We start from the raw sequence: 17,739 nt of genomic DNA, 5'->3' as shown, positions 1-17,739 counted from the left end.
CAGGTACCCTATGCTTACAGTTGCACCATCAAGAATTTTTTTACTTTTGTTTCTAAAGCTCTTCTGTATCCTTTAAACATCCTCCAATAAATAATCATATTACTTCCTCAAAAAAATAGCATTCTTGCCATTCCATCTTCAAAAGTTTTTACCGTAAAACCAAATGTGATTTGTTCTCATGTAAATCCAGCATGGCAGCTGTTGTAAATATTCCCCCACCTATAGAGGATGGTTCCAATGGAGAACAGATGGTGATATTACATGCACACTGACTAAAATAATGATGCTGAGTTGTGACAGAGAAAGGCAACCATGCGATTGTACCTTAAGTACATACTGCCAGAATTATCCAAAGATGTGATTTTTAATGTCACATAGAGGAAATGGGGTGAAGCAATATCTGGATATCCTGTAAAGAATCAAGTCTGGACAAGGCAAACCAGTGACTGAAAGCATGATGGTTCAACATCCTTGGCACACAATGCATACAGCCAAATGTCAGTGATGAGAGGAGTGAGTGAATGAGTAAGGTTTTATGCTGCTTTTAGCAGGAGTCCATCAATATCACAGTGGGGGGACATCAGAAATGGGCTTCACACATTGTACCCATGTCGGGAATCGAACCCGGGTCTTCGGCATGACTAGCGAACACTTTAACCACTAGGCTGGGGTAAGAGGAACTAATGAAGGTTTTATAGTGCTAGCCCACTAAGATACCATAACGCAGTGAATACCTACGGACTCCAAATAACAAGTCCTTGTTTCATACCATTAATGCTTACAACCAGGCAGGGTTACAACAAGTACCAACTTTTAACATCTTATGGTGTGACCAGGCCAGGAATCGAACCACCAGGCTTCCTCTCTCTCTGGGTAGATGCTCTATCCACGAGACCTCCAAGGTGGTCCAAAATAACAGCGCCTGATCCAGGTTGCCTCTTGTGACAATCATAAGAGTATTTGGTTGTTGACAGATTTCAGGAAGACATATAGTCATGTATCCTTCATGGTTAACATGGCAAGGTCAGATCCAGCATTTTTAAAAGGGTGTGGTCCAAATACCAAAATATCAAATCCTCTCTCAGTGTGGGGGGTGAAAGAGATTGTCCTACAACATACCTTTGGTTTTCAAAAGCGGGAGGTCTGGTCCACCCCCATCTACCCCCACCCACTCATAACCTACCACCCCCACCCCAAAACCTCTGGATCCGCGTCTGAATGCATTAATGTACTGAAATAAAGACTAGCATGAGGTATCTTTTCCTAGTTTTTCTGTCACCTCAAAACAGATTTAATAATGAAGGATGGTTTGAACTGAATGCAACAGAATGATCTGAAATGGCTTAAGTGTATTCTAAATGCACACAGTATTCATGCCATGGGCAATGACACCTAGAACAATCATCCCGACAAGGAAATTCACTCTGGAATGGAAAAAGAATTGGATTCACACCAGGTCAGATGTGTCCATCAGGAGCCGTACCTAGTAGTGAGTGAGTGAGTATGGTTTTACGCCGCTTTTAGCAATATTCCAGCAATATCACGGCGGGGGACACCAGAAATGGGCTTCACACATTGTACCCATGTCGGGAATCGAACCCGGATCTTCGGCGTGACGAGCGAACGCTTTAAGCACTAGGCTACCCGACCGCCCCCGTACCTGGTAAGTAGTCAGCACATTTACAGGAGAAGGAATGTACCACGTTACCTTGTGCCTAACAGCCAAGCCAAATATAATATAGATGTGCTATCCTAAAATCTTATAACAATTTAATAAATACAAACAAATTGAACAGATGCATCATTCCTGCACCTCCAACTGTATAAACTTGTGCACTTAATCCTAACATTTGTCCTATGTAAATTTCAGACAATATAAAGCCTCAAGGTTTTGCCAACCAATTCCTTGTCACTCAAATTATCCATTTCTTTTCCAGGGTTACTGTAACACTTAGTCTGTTTCTCAAATCATTCTTAGTAGATAACATACAATCAATATGAAACTGCCACCTTGGCTTCCTGAGGCTAAAAACCTATCTCGAAGAATCGTCCTGGTTCGTCACTTGGACATAACTGTGTGAGTGTAACGGTGCTGTTACCAATATTCTAGTGTTATAAAGGTGGGGGACACAAGAAGAATTTCACTGTACCATGTGGGGAATCAAACCTGGACCTACAGCATGACCGGCAAACCAGAAGGCTACTCCAACAAAACTGATCTGACCTGATTCAACTATTGTAGGAGGGAGAGAGCGAGGGACTGAATGAGTGAGCAGGTGAGTGAGTGCAAAGAGAAACAAAACTACACATGTATCTACTTCCCTTACTGAAACCATTTAAGTCTGAAGGAGTTATCTCCCTTATCTGTACCAACCTGCCATCTTCCTGAAGCTGGGAAGACCGACACACAACAGGAGGTACATGCATTCTGTACAATCTTCACAACAGTAACATACATATGTAAATTTTACATGAGTTACCAATAAGCTGCCAGAAATGACAAGTCATCCTCACAAGTGCTTATATTTCATCAAATTCAAAAAGGGTAAAGTTTCTAACAACAATATTAGGGGAAGGGTTTAAAAAAAACCAGTTGTAAACTATGACATCATTTGGCATTTTAAACGTGATGAGTGTTATATATCCAGACGCATACGGAAATCACATCATTGACTTTGTTCTGCTTCATTTAACCACACACCACATTACTCATACTCACCAGTCATGAATGCCCTATCAAGGAATAGGCTACGATCAAAACAAATAAATCTGTAGAATCTGCCCAAGTGGGGCTCTGTTCAGATGTCTCCTGAAGTCAAAAAGATACTGAAACCCCTAAAAATAAGTTGATGTTGATTGTAATTTAATGCCGCACTCAGGTTTCTACTAATAAACATGAACTAACAAAAGAGTATATATAGTTTGTTTGTAAACCAAAATGGTATATATCTGCTAGTCTCCTTCGGGGATATGATGATATATATTATGGCATAAAACAACATCCAGACCTTCTGAATGAAACTAAACCAATCAAAACATGCTGATCAGAAATAATGAGTGTAATATTTCACAAGGGTCGCATGTCCTCCATTTTCATCCTCGACTATTTCATCAATGTAATTATTTCAAACAATCATAAACTGTTAAGTCACCATTTAAAGTGAAAGTCACCATTTAAAAATTCTCTTGTGGTTTCATGGAACCTGAAAAATTTTCTTGGTCTCCTATATTGATGTTCCAGAGAGTGTGTCATATTCGGAAGGATTTGTTTGTTTGTTTTTTTGTTTCGGAAGGATTTGTTTGTTTGGTGGTTGGTTTGTTTGAGTATTTTAATGCCGCTCTCAGTAGTACTCCAGCTAAGTGTCGGCAGCCTGTGAATAAGCAAGTGATTGATATTATGAGCAACAATCCATGTCATCAAGGTACAAGGACACTCAATGAAGCAAGTTGCTAAGTTGCCCTATCACAGGTATGAGGGACAATCAGGGATTCAAATCCGTAGTCCTGACATCCAGCCAACCAAGGGAGATAACTCCGCATAAGAAGTTCTGTGTCTGTGTCTTGTACCCAGAGATGTCCCATAACACCAACACACCTCCCCAAATAATATACTACTGAGTCTATATGAAGAAAAAGAACAGCTTTCCTAAGAACTGTAAAATGAAATACATTGTGTCATGTAATAATTATTCATTCAATCTAAAACTCTTTTCTGTCACACAAATCACAAACAATATACACTGGTCCATCTATTTGATTAAACTCCACGCACAGTAGTAAATTATTTCCATCATATTTAAGCTTCTTTTTCCACAGGAAGCTCCAAGAAGAAGCCAAATTCATTACAAAGTTCATGGCTCAACAGCCTCAACATACAGTAATATCAATCATGTCTTCCTCACAACTCATTTTACATGAGGAGGGTGTCACCTGTTCAACAGAGGTCCAGTATTTGGTAGCAATGCTCTCAGTTATTCTGTCACTCCCCATGAAGAAATTGATTAAAATACTCAACATTTATAACCTTCATTTACATTTACATTTATAAGCTTAAAGTGCAATTTCATACATCGAGCGTACGAAAATTAAAATTACGACCCTTAGTCTCTTTTTCCATTCAAAATTTGTTTAGGCCCCTTCTGTTTGTTTTGGCCACAGAAGTTTCCTTTGGACAAAATGCTTATTTCTATTAAAACATCTCAACAGTATACATACTGAATATTTCACAAAGACCCTTGAAAGTTGAAACATACCTTATTTTCTTGACCCTCCCAAGTTTATTCTTTAATTGTGTACCCTCAAGGCATTCCCTAAGCCTACCCTTGACATCCACCCCTTTGCTACGTAACTGACTAGTACCTATACATGCATATAAATCCTCTACCCACTATTTGCTTTTCAGTTGCTTCTTGCTCAGGTGAGCTTGCCAACATCCCAGAACTGATTTTAGGTCTGCTTCTCTCAATAACATAACTAACATCACTAAACCACTGGTGAATTAAGATAGAAATCACAACTTATTTTCTCCAAAAAATCAAAGATGGAATACTTTCATTATTCAGGACAAAGAGAACAATATTTCATGTGCAGATGTTCACAGATGTGAAAGACATATTTGTTCAAAAGATAAGTAACAAAACAGCTTCTTATATAAATTTTTGTAAAACATCAATATGATAACTGCAAATATCGGCTATGAGGTAAGATATAGATTTGTTCTGAATATGGTAGATAACAAATTGAAGGTAATCTAAATTGTAAAAAATATTCAATCAATTTCTCACTATTCTGAGTAAGGCCACAACAAATTAACTTCATGTTTGTCCAATTATCTTGACAAGGGGATGATAATAATTTGAAAAAAAATAATGAATAACATTATTTCAGATCATAAAATTGTCTTACAGTCGAAAGGCAGGTAGAATTCTTTGAAATATTCCGTCATGTTGGTGGACTTGGCATGTCTTGAGATACACCCTGTCTGAGATAGAAGAATCTCCATGAAATATCTTACCATGTTTTTGAGGTTGAAGTCAATTCCAGGGAACAAGTCATTAATTTGTTGTGGACCCAATTTCAAGCTTGTTGATCTTTATGGAATGGAACACATCCAATCAAGGTCAAGGACACGAGTCTCCTGATATCCTGTGTAAACTATGACAAATTGTTCACATCTAAAGCAAATGTTGCTTGGTGTGGAGTACATGATGGTGTGAACATTAGAGCCAAAGCCAGGCTAAATACTAACAATATCAAACTGTGAAGCATGGTTTACGAGCTGATAGTTGACGGTTTCTCAGCACAATCGTTACCAAAACCTACATATACAGATGTTCAACATGCAGAATTTACTGAAGCCTAATAGAAATGCAAACTTACATTATACTACTCAACATGATTAGTGCAGTCTGAATCTTTAGTTACTAGTCCGAAGCCAAAGTCAAGTAAAAATTCTGTTCCATCTAGTAAGCTCAGCTTATAATATTCCATACAATGACACTAAAATCTAATGAAAGTGATGTTAAGTGCCAATTTTGGGCTGTTGTGGGTGGGGTTAGGTCTATTTAAGTTTAGTGGTAATGAAGGCAGTCATTAGGGTGGGGCTGTCATTAGGGAGGGGTGGTAATCAGGGAGAGGTAGTACTTAGAGAAAGGCTCGGTAATTATGTCAGCACATTTTAGCGAAAGATTAGAAAGAAATGTGGCCCTGTATGGGCAATGAACTTTCAAGTAGGGAGTCTCGAGGACCTCCACAGCACTGTGTGTCCTTTATTCATTAATTAGTATTAGAGACCGGAAAAACTTTAACTAAATGTATTCTATTGACACATGTGAAGCTAGTGTTGCATTTCTACAGTGCTTCAGCAAAGAAAGACTAGAGTCATGTTGGTGAGAGTCCTACAGTGCTTGGTATTGTTCACTTCCAAATGGTGTTTAATCAAATAAATACTGTAAGAGTTATCTGCCCCTGTCGGGTGCAGCTACTGCTATAACTTGGGAGAACGCTTGGGAGAACGCTTGGCTTCCCTCTGGTCTCCATGTCCAACTAGCGGAGTCTTCTCTTCATCAAAGTCAGCTGGAGTTGTCTCCTCTTTAACAGAATCTCCATCTGCATTCACGTCCCCTTCCTTGACTTTCTTCAACATGACATCATCCGAACTGGCTGCTTCCTCGGACCAGTCCTCAAGTTGAGCTTTTGACACCTTCTTTTCTGCTTCGCTACTGGAGGCATTAATGATCTCAACGGTAGGCATGTCCGGCGTTGAGGCCTTGTGATGGAGGCCTTCAACAGAGTCCTTCTTGTCCAAGATATCACTGAAGGTCACGCTGCTGTTGTTGCGACTCATTTGAGAGGAATTGAGCGCCTTGTGCCATTCCTTCTTGAAGTGTTCCTCTTCATTCTGGACATGCTCATGCTGCTTTCGTACCATCATCGACGTGTGCCTGGCAGCGATGTAGTGACTGCGTCGGATACGCAGGTACTGCACAAAGGACTTGGCCTTGATGGTGAAGTCAGGGGTGTATGGCTCCTTCTTGTAGTCAACACTCTCCTGGACAGGCGGCACCAGCTGTCTCTCTTTAAAGACTGCAGAAACACAACAGATTTGTTAATAGCTTTCAGGTGCATACATGGTACAGCCACTGCTTTCATCTACTGCATCATGATCATGATCATCAAACCTATGATCCGACGATATCTCATACAGGTCCTTATGTTGAATATCCTACAGGTATATAAATTGTATATCTAACAAATCCATATATTTTCCCCTTGTATGCATTAAATATCCTACAGATCTATGCAATTAAATATCATATATTTATGCATATTGTATATCACAGGTTTTCATAATGCCTTTCCTATACGTACTTCCATTTGGTGCCTTTGTCCACACTTGGCTGAAATCTAAAGGTCTGAATTATTCACTCAGCTGTATATTAACACCCTACAAGTCTATCTACTTCCTAGCCACCTACAGTTGAGTGATTAGTGATAGTTAATTAGCATGTCTTACTGAGAGCTCCGGTGCCAAAGTAGCTGAATGGTCCTGCTTCAAATGCCACGCTCTCCTTCCCCACGTACACGTCAGCATGGCCTGGACAGAAAACATTATATTAGAACAACTTCCTGCTAAAACAACTGTGATCACAGGGTTGAACACAGGGTCATACTATTTTAGCAATAACCATTCCTTGTGTAGGATTAATATCTATATAAGTTACAGTGTGGTATGATCCCTTTCTGAGCGACTTGTATTTTTCACTGGCGAGTATTGAAGAAAGATGGGCCAGGCCGGACATTTCTGGACATACTCCACAGACTCCCAACTCTCCACCTCGTGATTCCACCCCCAACTGCTCACTTCCAACCCCGAACTCTCCAACTCAGGATTCAACCCCAACTGCCTACTTCCACCACCCCACCTCCCCACCCTCATGCTTGCACCCCCACCTCTCCACCCTCAGGATTCCACCCCAACTGCCTACTTCCACCATCCCACCCTCATGCTTGCACCCCCACCTCTCCGTCCTCAGGATTCCACCCCAACTGCCTACTTCCACCACTCCACCCCCCCCACCCCCATGCTTGCACCCCCCACCTCTCCACCCTCAGGATTCCACCCCAACTGCCCACTTCCACCACCCCACCTTCATGCTTGCACCCCCACCTCTCCACCCTCATCAGGATTCCACCCCAACTGCCTACTTCCACCATCCCACCCTCCCACCCTCATGCTTGCACCCCCACCTCTCCACCTTCAGGATTCCACCTCAACTGCCCACATCCACCACCCCACCTCCTCACCCTCATGCTTGCACCCCCCACCTCTCCACCCTTAGGATTCCACCCCAACTGCCCACTTCCACCACCTAACCTCCCCACCCTCATGCTTGCACCCCCAACCTCTCCACCCTCAGGATTCCACAACCAACTGCCCACTTCCACCACCCCACCCTAATGCTTGCACCCCCCACCTCTCCACCCTCGGGATTCCACAACCAACTACCCACTTCCACCTCCCCACCCTCATGCTTGCACCCCCCATCTCTCCACCCTCAGGATTCCACCCCAACTGCCTACTTCCACCACCCCACCTCCCCACTCTCATGCTTGCACTCCCTCCTCCCCACCCAACCTCTTGATACCACACCAAACTCCCAATCCACATAGTGACATACTTCCATCCCCAACTCCCTGTCCTCAAGCTTCATACCTAAAACAACTAGTTCCTGTCCTCAAGCCATTTTCCATTGAAACAATTGGTATACACAATTGATAGTTAACCTTTCCTAACCTTGGATAGTCTCACAACGTAAAGGTTGGGGGACTCTTTGGGTGTCTAACCTTGGATAGTCTCACAACGTAAAGGTTGGGTAACTCTTTGGGTGTCTAACCTTGGATAGACTCACTACATACAGGTTGGGTGACTCTTTGGGTGTCTAACCTTGGATAGTCTCACAACGTAAAGGTTGGGTAACTCTTTGGGTGTCTAACCTTGGATAGTCTCACAACGTAAAGGTTGGGTGACTCTTTGGGTGTCTAACCTTGGATAGACTCACAACGTACAGGTTGGGTGACTATTCTGGTGTCTAACCTTGGATAGACTCACTACATACAGGTTGAGTGACTCTTTGGGTGTCTTACCTTGGATAGACTCACAACGTACAGGTTGGGAAACTCTTTGGGTGTCTAACCTTGGATAGACTCACTACGTACAGGTTGGGTGACTCTTTGGGTGTCTAACCTTGGATAGACTCACTACGTAAAGGTTGGGTGACTCTTTGGGTGTCTAACCTTGGATAACTCTTTGGATATCTAACCTTGGATAGTCTCACACCGAATAGTTGGGTAACTCTTTGGGTATCTAACCTTGGATAGTCTCACACCGAATAGTTGGGTAACTCTTTGGATATCTAACCTTGAAGGATGAGGATGAAGTAGTCACACTCAATCCCAGCCCTGTACAAATAGTTCTTCTCACTATCATCTTCTGTGAAAGTAAGGTTCACGACAATGTTCTGTTGAAGGAGGCGCTTGAGGACGTTGCGAGTCAAGTTGTCTTCGGAGAAAGGCTCCACACCTGCAAGAAAAGAGTGAGTTAGAATGAACTCGGCTCTGAACAGTATTGCAAGAGTGAGTGAGTTGCGGTGAACTCGGCTCTGAACAGTACTGCAAGAGTGAGTGAGTTAGAATGAACTCAGCTCTGAACTGTACTGCAAGAGTGAGTGAGTTGGGTTGAAATCGGCTCTGAACAGTATTGCAAGAGTGAGTGAGTGAGTTGGGTTGTACTCAGCTCTGAACAGTACTGCAAGAGTGAGTGAGTGAGTTGGGTTGAACTCGGCTCTGAACAGTATTGCAAGAGTGAGTGAGTGAGTTGGGTTGAAATCGGCTCTGAACAGTATTGCAAGAGTGAGTGAGTGAGTTGGGTTGAACTCGGCTCTGAACAGTACTGCAAGAGTGAGTGAGTGAGTTGGGTTGAACTCGGCTCTGAACAGTACTGCAAGAGTGAGTGAGTGAGTTGGGGTGAACTCGGCTCTTAACAGTACTGCAAGAGTGAGTGAGTGAGTTGGGTTGAACTCGGCTCTGAACAGTACTGCAAGAGTGAGTGAGTGAGTTGGGGTGAACTCGGCTCTTAACAGTACTGCAAGAGTGAGTGCGGATGAACTTAGCTCTGTACAGTACCCCAATTGTACAACAGCAATGCCTGCTTCATGATGAGTGACATAGCCACAGACAAAATGTTATCAGAGACAAGAACACAGCATTAGTTACAGTGGCATGGGCCACTGGGACACTCCTGCCACCTCGTCTTTCAGCAGGAAACTCAGACAATGTGAACTAATTCTGACATCTGACATGTTGCTAAGTGAATCAAAATACTGCACGTACCATACAATAAAGAAAAATTGGAAAAGTGCCAGAGATTTGAAATGTAGATCAAACAAAAACTTAGCAAATTAAATAACTACATGAAAAATCAATTCTCAGTATTCAATTCAAACAGTATTTCAGCTATATCACAGTGAGATGGGTTTAACACAGCTTTGAACAGTATACCAGTTATATCATGGCGTGTCAGCTTGATGTGGGAGGAAAGCCTGAAGTGATGCAGGTCTCAGATGTTTACCATATTGGTGAAACCCACCAACACGAGTACAGTGTTGACAAATCAAGCAGCATAATTTGAGATTCAAATCCATAATGTTGGGTTTGTGGCATGCCTAAGGGACACAACTCTGTATAGTGAAATGACTGAGCCACCAGTGCCCGACATTGATCTGACAAGACGAAGCTTTATGGACTTTTTGACCGTCCGTCTGTGCAACTCACTGGTCCACAGAAACTGGAAGGCTGCCAGCGCCAACTGGGGGGAGAGTTTGGTGAAGTTCTCCTCCTCTGGTCCGCTGAATACACTGTAGTCCTGCTTCTCCCGCCTCCGCGGTTTCTTCTTACGGTTGTCGGCTGAAAAAGAGTTTCCCAGAATTATGATAGGTACAACACGACATGACAACACCAGTAGCACCTGTACACACAAATGACAATGCATCATCACAATTCACACAAATGTGAGTATGTGAGTATGTAAGTGTGTGAGTATGTGAGTATGTAAGTGTGTGAGTATAAGAGTAGATGAGTGAGTATGTGAGTATGTGAGTATGTAAGTGTGTGAGTATGTGAGTATGTAAGTGTGTGAGTATGTGAGTATGTAAGTGTGTGAGTATGTGAGTATGTAAGTGTGTGAGTATGTGAGTATGTGAGTATGTAAGTGTGTGAATATGTAAGTGTGTGAGTATGTGAGTATGTGAGTATGAGAGTGTGTGAGTGTGTGAGTATGTAAGTGTGTGAGTATGTAAGTGTGTGAGTATGTAAGTGTGTGAGTATGAGAGTGTGTGAGTATGTGAGTATGTGAGTATGTAAGTGTGTGAGTATGTAAGTGTGTGAGTATGTAAGTGTGTGAGTATGAGAGTATGTGAGTATGTGAGTATGTAAGTGTGTGAGTATGTAAGTGTGTGAGTATGTGAGTATGTGAGTATGTGAGTATGTAAGTGTGTGAGTATGTACGTGTGTGAGTATGTAAGTGTGTGAGTATGTAAGTGTGTAAGTATGTGAGTATGTGAGTATGTAAGTGTGTGAGTATGTGAGTATGTGAGTATGTAAGTGTGTGAGTATGTAAGTGTGTGAGTATGTAAGTATGTGAGTATGAGAGTGTGTGAGTATGAGAGTGTGAGAGTATGTGAGTATGTGAGTATGTAAGTGTGTGAGTATGTAAGTGTGTGAGTATGAGAGTGTGTGAGTATGTAAGTGTGTGAGTATGTGAGTATGTGAGTATGTAAGTGTGTGAGTATGTAAGTATGTGAGTATGTGAGTAAGTGTGTGAGTATGTAAGTGTGTGAGTATGAGAGTGTGTGAGTATGAGAGTGTGAGAGTATGTGAGTATGTGAGTATGTAAGTGTGTGAGTATGTAAGTGTGTGAGTATGAGAGTGTGTGAGTATGTAAGTGTGTGAGTATGTGAGTATGTGAGTATGTAAGTGTGTGAGTATGTGAGTGTGTGAGTATGTAAGTGTGTGAGTATGTAAGTATGTGAGTATGCGAGTATGTGAGTATGTGAGTGTGTGAGTATGAGAGTGTGTGAGTATGAGAGTGTGAGCGTATGTGAGTATGTGAGTGTGTGAGTATGTAAGTGTGTGAGTATGTAAGTATGTGAGTATGTAAGTATGTGAGTATGTGAGTATGTAAGTGTGTGAGTATGTAAGTGTGTGAGTATGTGAGTATGTGAGTATGTAAGTATGTGAGTATGTAAGTGTGTGAGTATGTAAGTGTGTGAGTATGTAAGTGTGTGAGTATGAGAGTGTGTGAGTATGTAAGTATGTGAGTATGTGAGTATGTAAGTGTGTGAGTATGTGAGTGTGTGAGTATGTAAGTGTGTGAGTATGTAAGTGTGTGAGTATGTGAGTATGTGAGTATGTAAGTATGTGAGTATGTAAGTGTGTGAGTATGTAAGTGTGTGAGTATGTGAGTATGTGAGTATGTGAGTATGTAAGTATGTGAGTATGTAAGTGTGTGAGTATGTAAGTGTGTGAGTATGTAAGTGTGTGAGTATGAGAGTGAGTATGTGAGTGTGAGAGTATGTGAGTATAAGAGTAGGTGAGTATGTGAGTATGTGAGTATGTGAGTGTGAGAGTATGTGAGTATGAGAGTATGTGAGTGTGAGAGTATGTGAGTGTGAGAGTATGTGAGTGTGAGAGTGTGAGAGTATGAGAGTATGTGATTATGAGAGTATGAGAGTATGTGAATCTGAGAGTATGTGAGTGTGAGAGTATGTGAGTGTGAGAGTATGTGAGTATGAGAGTATGTGAGTGTGAGAGTATGTGAGTGTGAGAGTATGTGAGTGTGAGAGTATGTGAGTATGAGAGTATGTGAGTGTGAGAGTATGTGAGTGTGAGAGTATGTGAGTATGAGAGTATGTGAGTGTGAGAGTATGTGAGTGTGAGAGTATGTGAGTATGAGAGTATGTGAGTGTGAGAGTATGTGAGTATGAGAGTATGTGAGTATGAGAGTATGTGAGTGTGAGAGTATGTGAGTGTGAGAGTGTGAGAGTATGAGAGTATGTGATTATGAGAGTATGAGAGTATGTGAATCTGAGAGTATGTGAGTGTGAGAGTATGTGAGTGTGAGAGTATGTGAGTATGAGAGTATGTGAGTGTGAGAGTATGTGAGTGTGAGAGTGTGAGAGTATGAGAGTATGTGATTATGAGAGTATGAGAGTATGTGAATCTGAGAGTATGTGAGTGTGAGAGTATGTGAGTGTGAGAGTATGTGAGTATGAGAGTATGTGAGTGTGAGAGTATGTGAGTGTGAGAGTATGTGAGTATGAGAGTATGTGAGTGTGAGAGTATGTGAGTGTGAGAGTATGTGAGTGTGAGAGTGTGAGAGTATGTGAGTATGTGATTATGAGAGTATGAGAGTATGTGAATCTGAGAGTATGTGAGTGTGAGAGTATGTGAGTGTGAGAGTATGTGAGTGTGAGAGTGTGAGAGTATGAGAGTATGTGATTATGAGAGTATGTGAGTCTGAGAGTATGTGAGTATGAGAGTATGTGAGTGTGAGAGTATGAGAGTATGTGAGTGTGAGAGTATGTGAGTATGATAGGTGAGGTGTGGTGAAATTTGGTTTATCCAGCCAAGATTATTGCACTTATATAGCGAAGTGCATGCACGTGTGTGTGTGGCTGCTTGTACTAGTCCGGACTGATGCCGATTAATAGTGCTAGCTCACAGAGATATCATGCCGCAGTTTAACATGAATATGATAAGGTAAAGTGATAACAAGAGAAGGATAATCTTATAGCAACATGATTGAAAGGGAACACATGATGAGGAAGCCAGTGAAACAGGAAGCCAATTAAACTGCAATAAAATTCAAAGATGGGATGAATTAAAAAAAATTGTATGATGAATTCATTGTATTTGCTTGTGTGTTTGTTGATAAACGTTGTATTCAGATAGATTTGATACTGTAGTGCCAGGGGACCACATTGTTCAGAGGAATGTCATTTTGTTTTTTAGGGGTCTGTGGCCCAATGGCTAGAATATTGTCATACGAAACATTCATTTGCAAAGTAAAGCAGCATTCACAGTATTGCCCAATATTAAAGACATTATCTAAATTTGGAACATTTGAATATTTCCTTAATGTAATTCAAACAACCGAAAAAGGAAAAACAAACTTGAATGTCAAGCTGAACAAATGGCTACAGATCTATCCACCCACGCACAACGATCCCCGAAGAATTTTCCTGCAAAGTGGGTACACTTTATGCACTACATACATGAGTTACCTCCCTTCTATCAATAGCTTTCCACTCAGTTACACACTGTAATTCAATTACCATGAAAAAAATCAACTTCATTGCATAATCAATACTCTTATCCCACCAACACAGTATGTCAGCATGCCCTAGACAAGGTCACGAAGCAGCTTTAAAGGCAATATTGAAATAAACTCAAGCCTCAACTTCATAACACCTCCAAGATGATAGCAAAAGGTAAATGAATCCCTTTGTCACTGGATACAGACAGGAGTGTCGATGGATCGGAGTCTGATGCTAGTGGACACAGAATGTTGATCCCGCGTGGTGAATATACACCGTATCACCACCCTCGGGCTCAATAGGTAGTTGGGCAGCAGTGTGTGCTAACAACTAGCACCACAGGTCCACAGAATTGTGTTCCGATGATTAGAATGGTAGATCATTAAACAATCCCAGTTAGCACCCTTTCCGATTGATCAATGTACACAAGGCTTATTTATTCGTGTATAATACACAACCGTGTGTTGTATACACCCTTAATTATGGGCAATTAGATTCTAGAAAAATATATGTCATACATAAACATTTCAGGCTGTCAGCATAAACCACGAAATTTATCTTTCAACTCTGTTTTTTCCACCAAAATAACATTCTAATAAGAGCCCCCTATTTCTGATTTTGAGAGCGCCCTGGGCGCTTATTACGTCGAATACAGTATTTCAAACACCAACATACTTGATTTGGAATACAAATATGAAAGGTATCATAATTATATGTTTTTTTCCCCATTTCTTTCTACAAAGTTCTACATATTTGGTAGCCATTTCTGGTGTCCCCCGCCGTGATATTGCTGGAATATTGCTAATCAGCAGTTTAAAACCATACTCACTCACTCTGATTGTCATAAGTCTCTGTATTTGAGTGAGTGAGTGAGTGAGCGAGCGAGCGTGTGAGGTTTAACACGACTTCAAACAGTATTCCAGTTATTATAATACGGCTTGACAGCTTAATGTGGGAGGAAAGCTGGAAGTGATGCAGGTGTCAGACGTTTACAACTTTGGTGAAACCCACAAGTACGGATATGGTGCTGACAAACCTAGAAACATAATCGCAGTGCCTTAAACGACTGGTCACCTGTGCCCTACCTGTATGTGGGTGAGGACAGTTTAATATTCCAGAAATATCCCAATGTGGAACACCAGAAATAGGCTTGACACATTGTACTTATAACGGGAATAGAACCCAAGCCTCCTGACTAACAAGCGAATGTGTGAACCATTAGGCTACCAGCCACTGATAAGCTACAAGTAATGTGTGTCTTTGCATGAACATGACCATCAAATTTCAAATTGTTCTGAGGTCTTCAAAGTTGTTCCGTGGTTTTCCATTACATAAATTTCAAGTTAGTCTAAGGTCCTCCGTTATATAAATAATACGTTGTTCTGACATCCTCCATGACATAAATTTTAAGCTATTCTAAAGTCCTCCATTACATAAATCCAAAGTTGTTCTGACATCCTTCGTTACATAAATTTTAACCTATTCTAAAGTCCTCCATTACATAAATCCAAAGTTGTTCTGACATCGTCCGCTACATAAATTTCAAGCTATTCTAAAGTCCTCCATTACATAAATCCAAAGTTGTTCTGACATCCTCTGTTACATAAATTTAAAGCTATTCTAAAGTCCTCCATTACATAAATCCAAAGTTGTTCTGACATCCTCCGTTACATAAATTTCAAGCTATTCTAAAGTCCTCCATTACATAAATCCAAGGTTGTTCTGACATCCTCCGTTACATAAATTTGAAGCTATTCTGAAGTCCTCCATTACATAAATCCAAAGTTGTTCTGACATCCTCCGCTACATAAATTTCAAGCTATTCTAAAGTCCTCCATTACATAAATCCAAGGTTGTTCTGACATCCTCCGTTACATAAATTTCAAGCTATTCTAAAGTCCTCCATTACATAAATCCAAAGTTGTTCTGACATCCTCCGTTACATAAATTTCAAGCTATTCTAAAGTCCTCCATTACATAAATCCAAGGTTGTTCTGACATCCTCCGTTACATAAATTTGAAGCTATTCTGAAGTCCTCCATTACATAAATCCAAAGTTGTTCTGACATCCTCCGCTACATAAATTTGAAGCTATTCTAAAGTCCTCCATTACATAAATCCAAGGTTGTTCTGACATCCCCTGTTACATAAATTTGAAGCTATTCTAAAGTCCTCCATTTCATAAATCCAAGGTTGTTCTGACATCCCCTGTTACATAAATTTCAAGCTATTCTAAAGTCCTCCATTTCATAAATCCAACGTTGTTCTGAGGTCCTCTGTGACAGAGCCACACTTCCTCCAAGCTGTACCTGATTGTTTCAATCCAAGGACACAAGTAGCTTCTCCTTAATAGATGAAATTGAGACACCAGAAAATTAGATTGTTTCAGTCCCCACTATACCAGGCAGTAGATTGATGGGAAGTGATAAGTTTAGACCCCCATAGGTTTGAAAATGGGCAAAGTATGGATTATCTAATTTGCTCTCTCAACTCAATGGCTAGACTGTGCTTGGGAGACACACAGCTCAGTTCTTGCCCTTACCTCAAGTAGAAGAGCACAAAACTGCCCTAATTTGGCCATTCCACTGAAGCAGAATACACAATCTGCTCCAACTCGGCCATTCCACTGTAGCAGAGTACACAATCTGCTCCAACTCGGTCATTCCACTGTAGCAGAGTACACAATCTGCTCTAACTGGGTCATTCCACTGTAGCAGAATACACCATCTGCTCTAACTTGGCCATTCCACTGTAGCAGAGTACACCATCTGCTCTAACTTGGCCATTCCACTGTAGCAGAATACACAATCTGCTCCAACTCGGCCATTCCACTGTATCAGAGTACACAATCTGCTCTGTTAAGATGGAAGTTGCAGAAATAGTCATTCCTCTGCCATGGCATTGATACTGGACAATTACCAAAATGATTGAGTTTGGTTTAACTTTTCTTTGATCAGTATTTCAGTGCATCACAATGCTTCAGTTCGTTGAAGGAGAAAAGACCCAAGTGTTGATGTCGATTACTTCGACGAAACTCACAAACATGGGTTTGCATTGGGCTAGAACAAACTGCAAATAATAACTGTGGTAAATCTGCCATTTTAACATGGATCGGCAGATCCTGATAAGACTAAGGGAAACAACTCTGCAAAGCAAAGTGAATAGTTTTACACCAAAATACATAGTCTTAGACCAGTTCGCCATGCAGGCATGGGAATCAAACAATGAAAAGGTGAAAACATCCACAAATGTCGAGTGCACATTATTTTACATTGCAGTCAGCAATTTCCAACTAAATTGAACCAAAGGAAAGTGGCAAATGTGAAGAAAAACTTGTTGAGCATCTTCATCAACAAGTAGAAAAATGTTAAAACATCTTTAATACATTTCTGAATTTCATTTTCCTTTGAAATCATTCTTTTGTTTGTCTCTGGTGAGAAAACAATCAGTGATGCCTTCCAATTGCCTGGCTGCACAGAGAAAGAATTGATCGTTGTGTTTTATGGCTTCCAAGGTGCGTTCAGTGATGGCACTCGCAACTCCTACAAGTGGGGCTCTTCCATGTAACCTCATCTTCAGACAAGTTTAATTCAACAAAAACCAACATCCTTCAATTTTCAAAACTGTGTATCTTAACTCAGCTGTTCTCCATAAGCTACAAGACCTCCTTCAACCATACAGCCCCTCAACCTTTTTTCCTCATATTAATATAAAGTTATTAATCATTACTCGTAATAAAGTCCTGCAATCTGAGTGGCCAGTTACTATGTCCACATTAACAGCTTGCAATAATGATGTTGCAATGCCTGTTGTCATGTGACTCCACATAACAACTCACACTTGGAATACTGAGGCCACACTTATT

General features: G+C 41.0%; 1 protein-coding gene across 1 annotated transcript in view; it reads right to left on the bottom strand.

The window, feature by feature from the left end:
* Positions 1-1,205: 1,205 nt before the first annotated feature.
* Positions 1,206-17,739, bottom strand: part of LOC139452213 (metal transporter CNNM4-like) — an 83,598-nt gene continuing 67,064 nt past the window's right edge. The window contains exons 3-6 of the mRNA XM_071233602.1: positions 10,333-10,464; positions 8,921-9,082; positions 7,016-7,096; positions 1,206-6,585 (exon numbers count right to left, since the gene is read on the bottom strand). Coding sequence (XP_071089703.1) covers positions 5,987-6,585; positions 7,016-7,096; positions 8,921-9,082; positions 10,333-10,464 — 974 coding nt within the window. The 3' untranslated portion in view covers positions 1,206-5,986. The remainder of the gene's footprint in view (positions 6,586-7,015; positions 7,097-8,920; positions 9,083-10,332; positions 10,465-17,739) is intronic.

The sequence above is a fragment of the Haliotis cracherodii genome, unplaced genomic scaffold, assembly GCF_022045235.1.
Source record: "Haliotis cracherodii isolate W230 unplaced genomic scaffold, xgHalCrac1.p SCAF_9, whole genome shotgun sequence".
NCBI lineage: Eukaryota > Metazoa > Mollusca > Gastropoda > Lepetellida > Haliotidae > Haliotis > Haliotis cracherodii.
The sequence above is the reverse complement of the archived record's forward strand: the minus strand, read 5'-3'. Positions and strand labels throughout refer to the sequence as shown.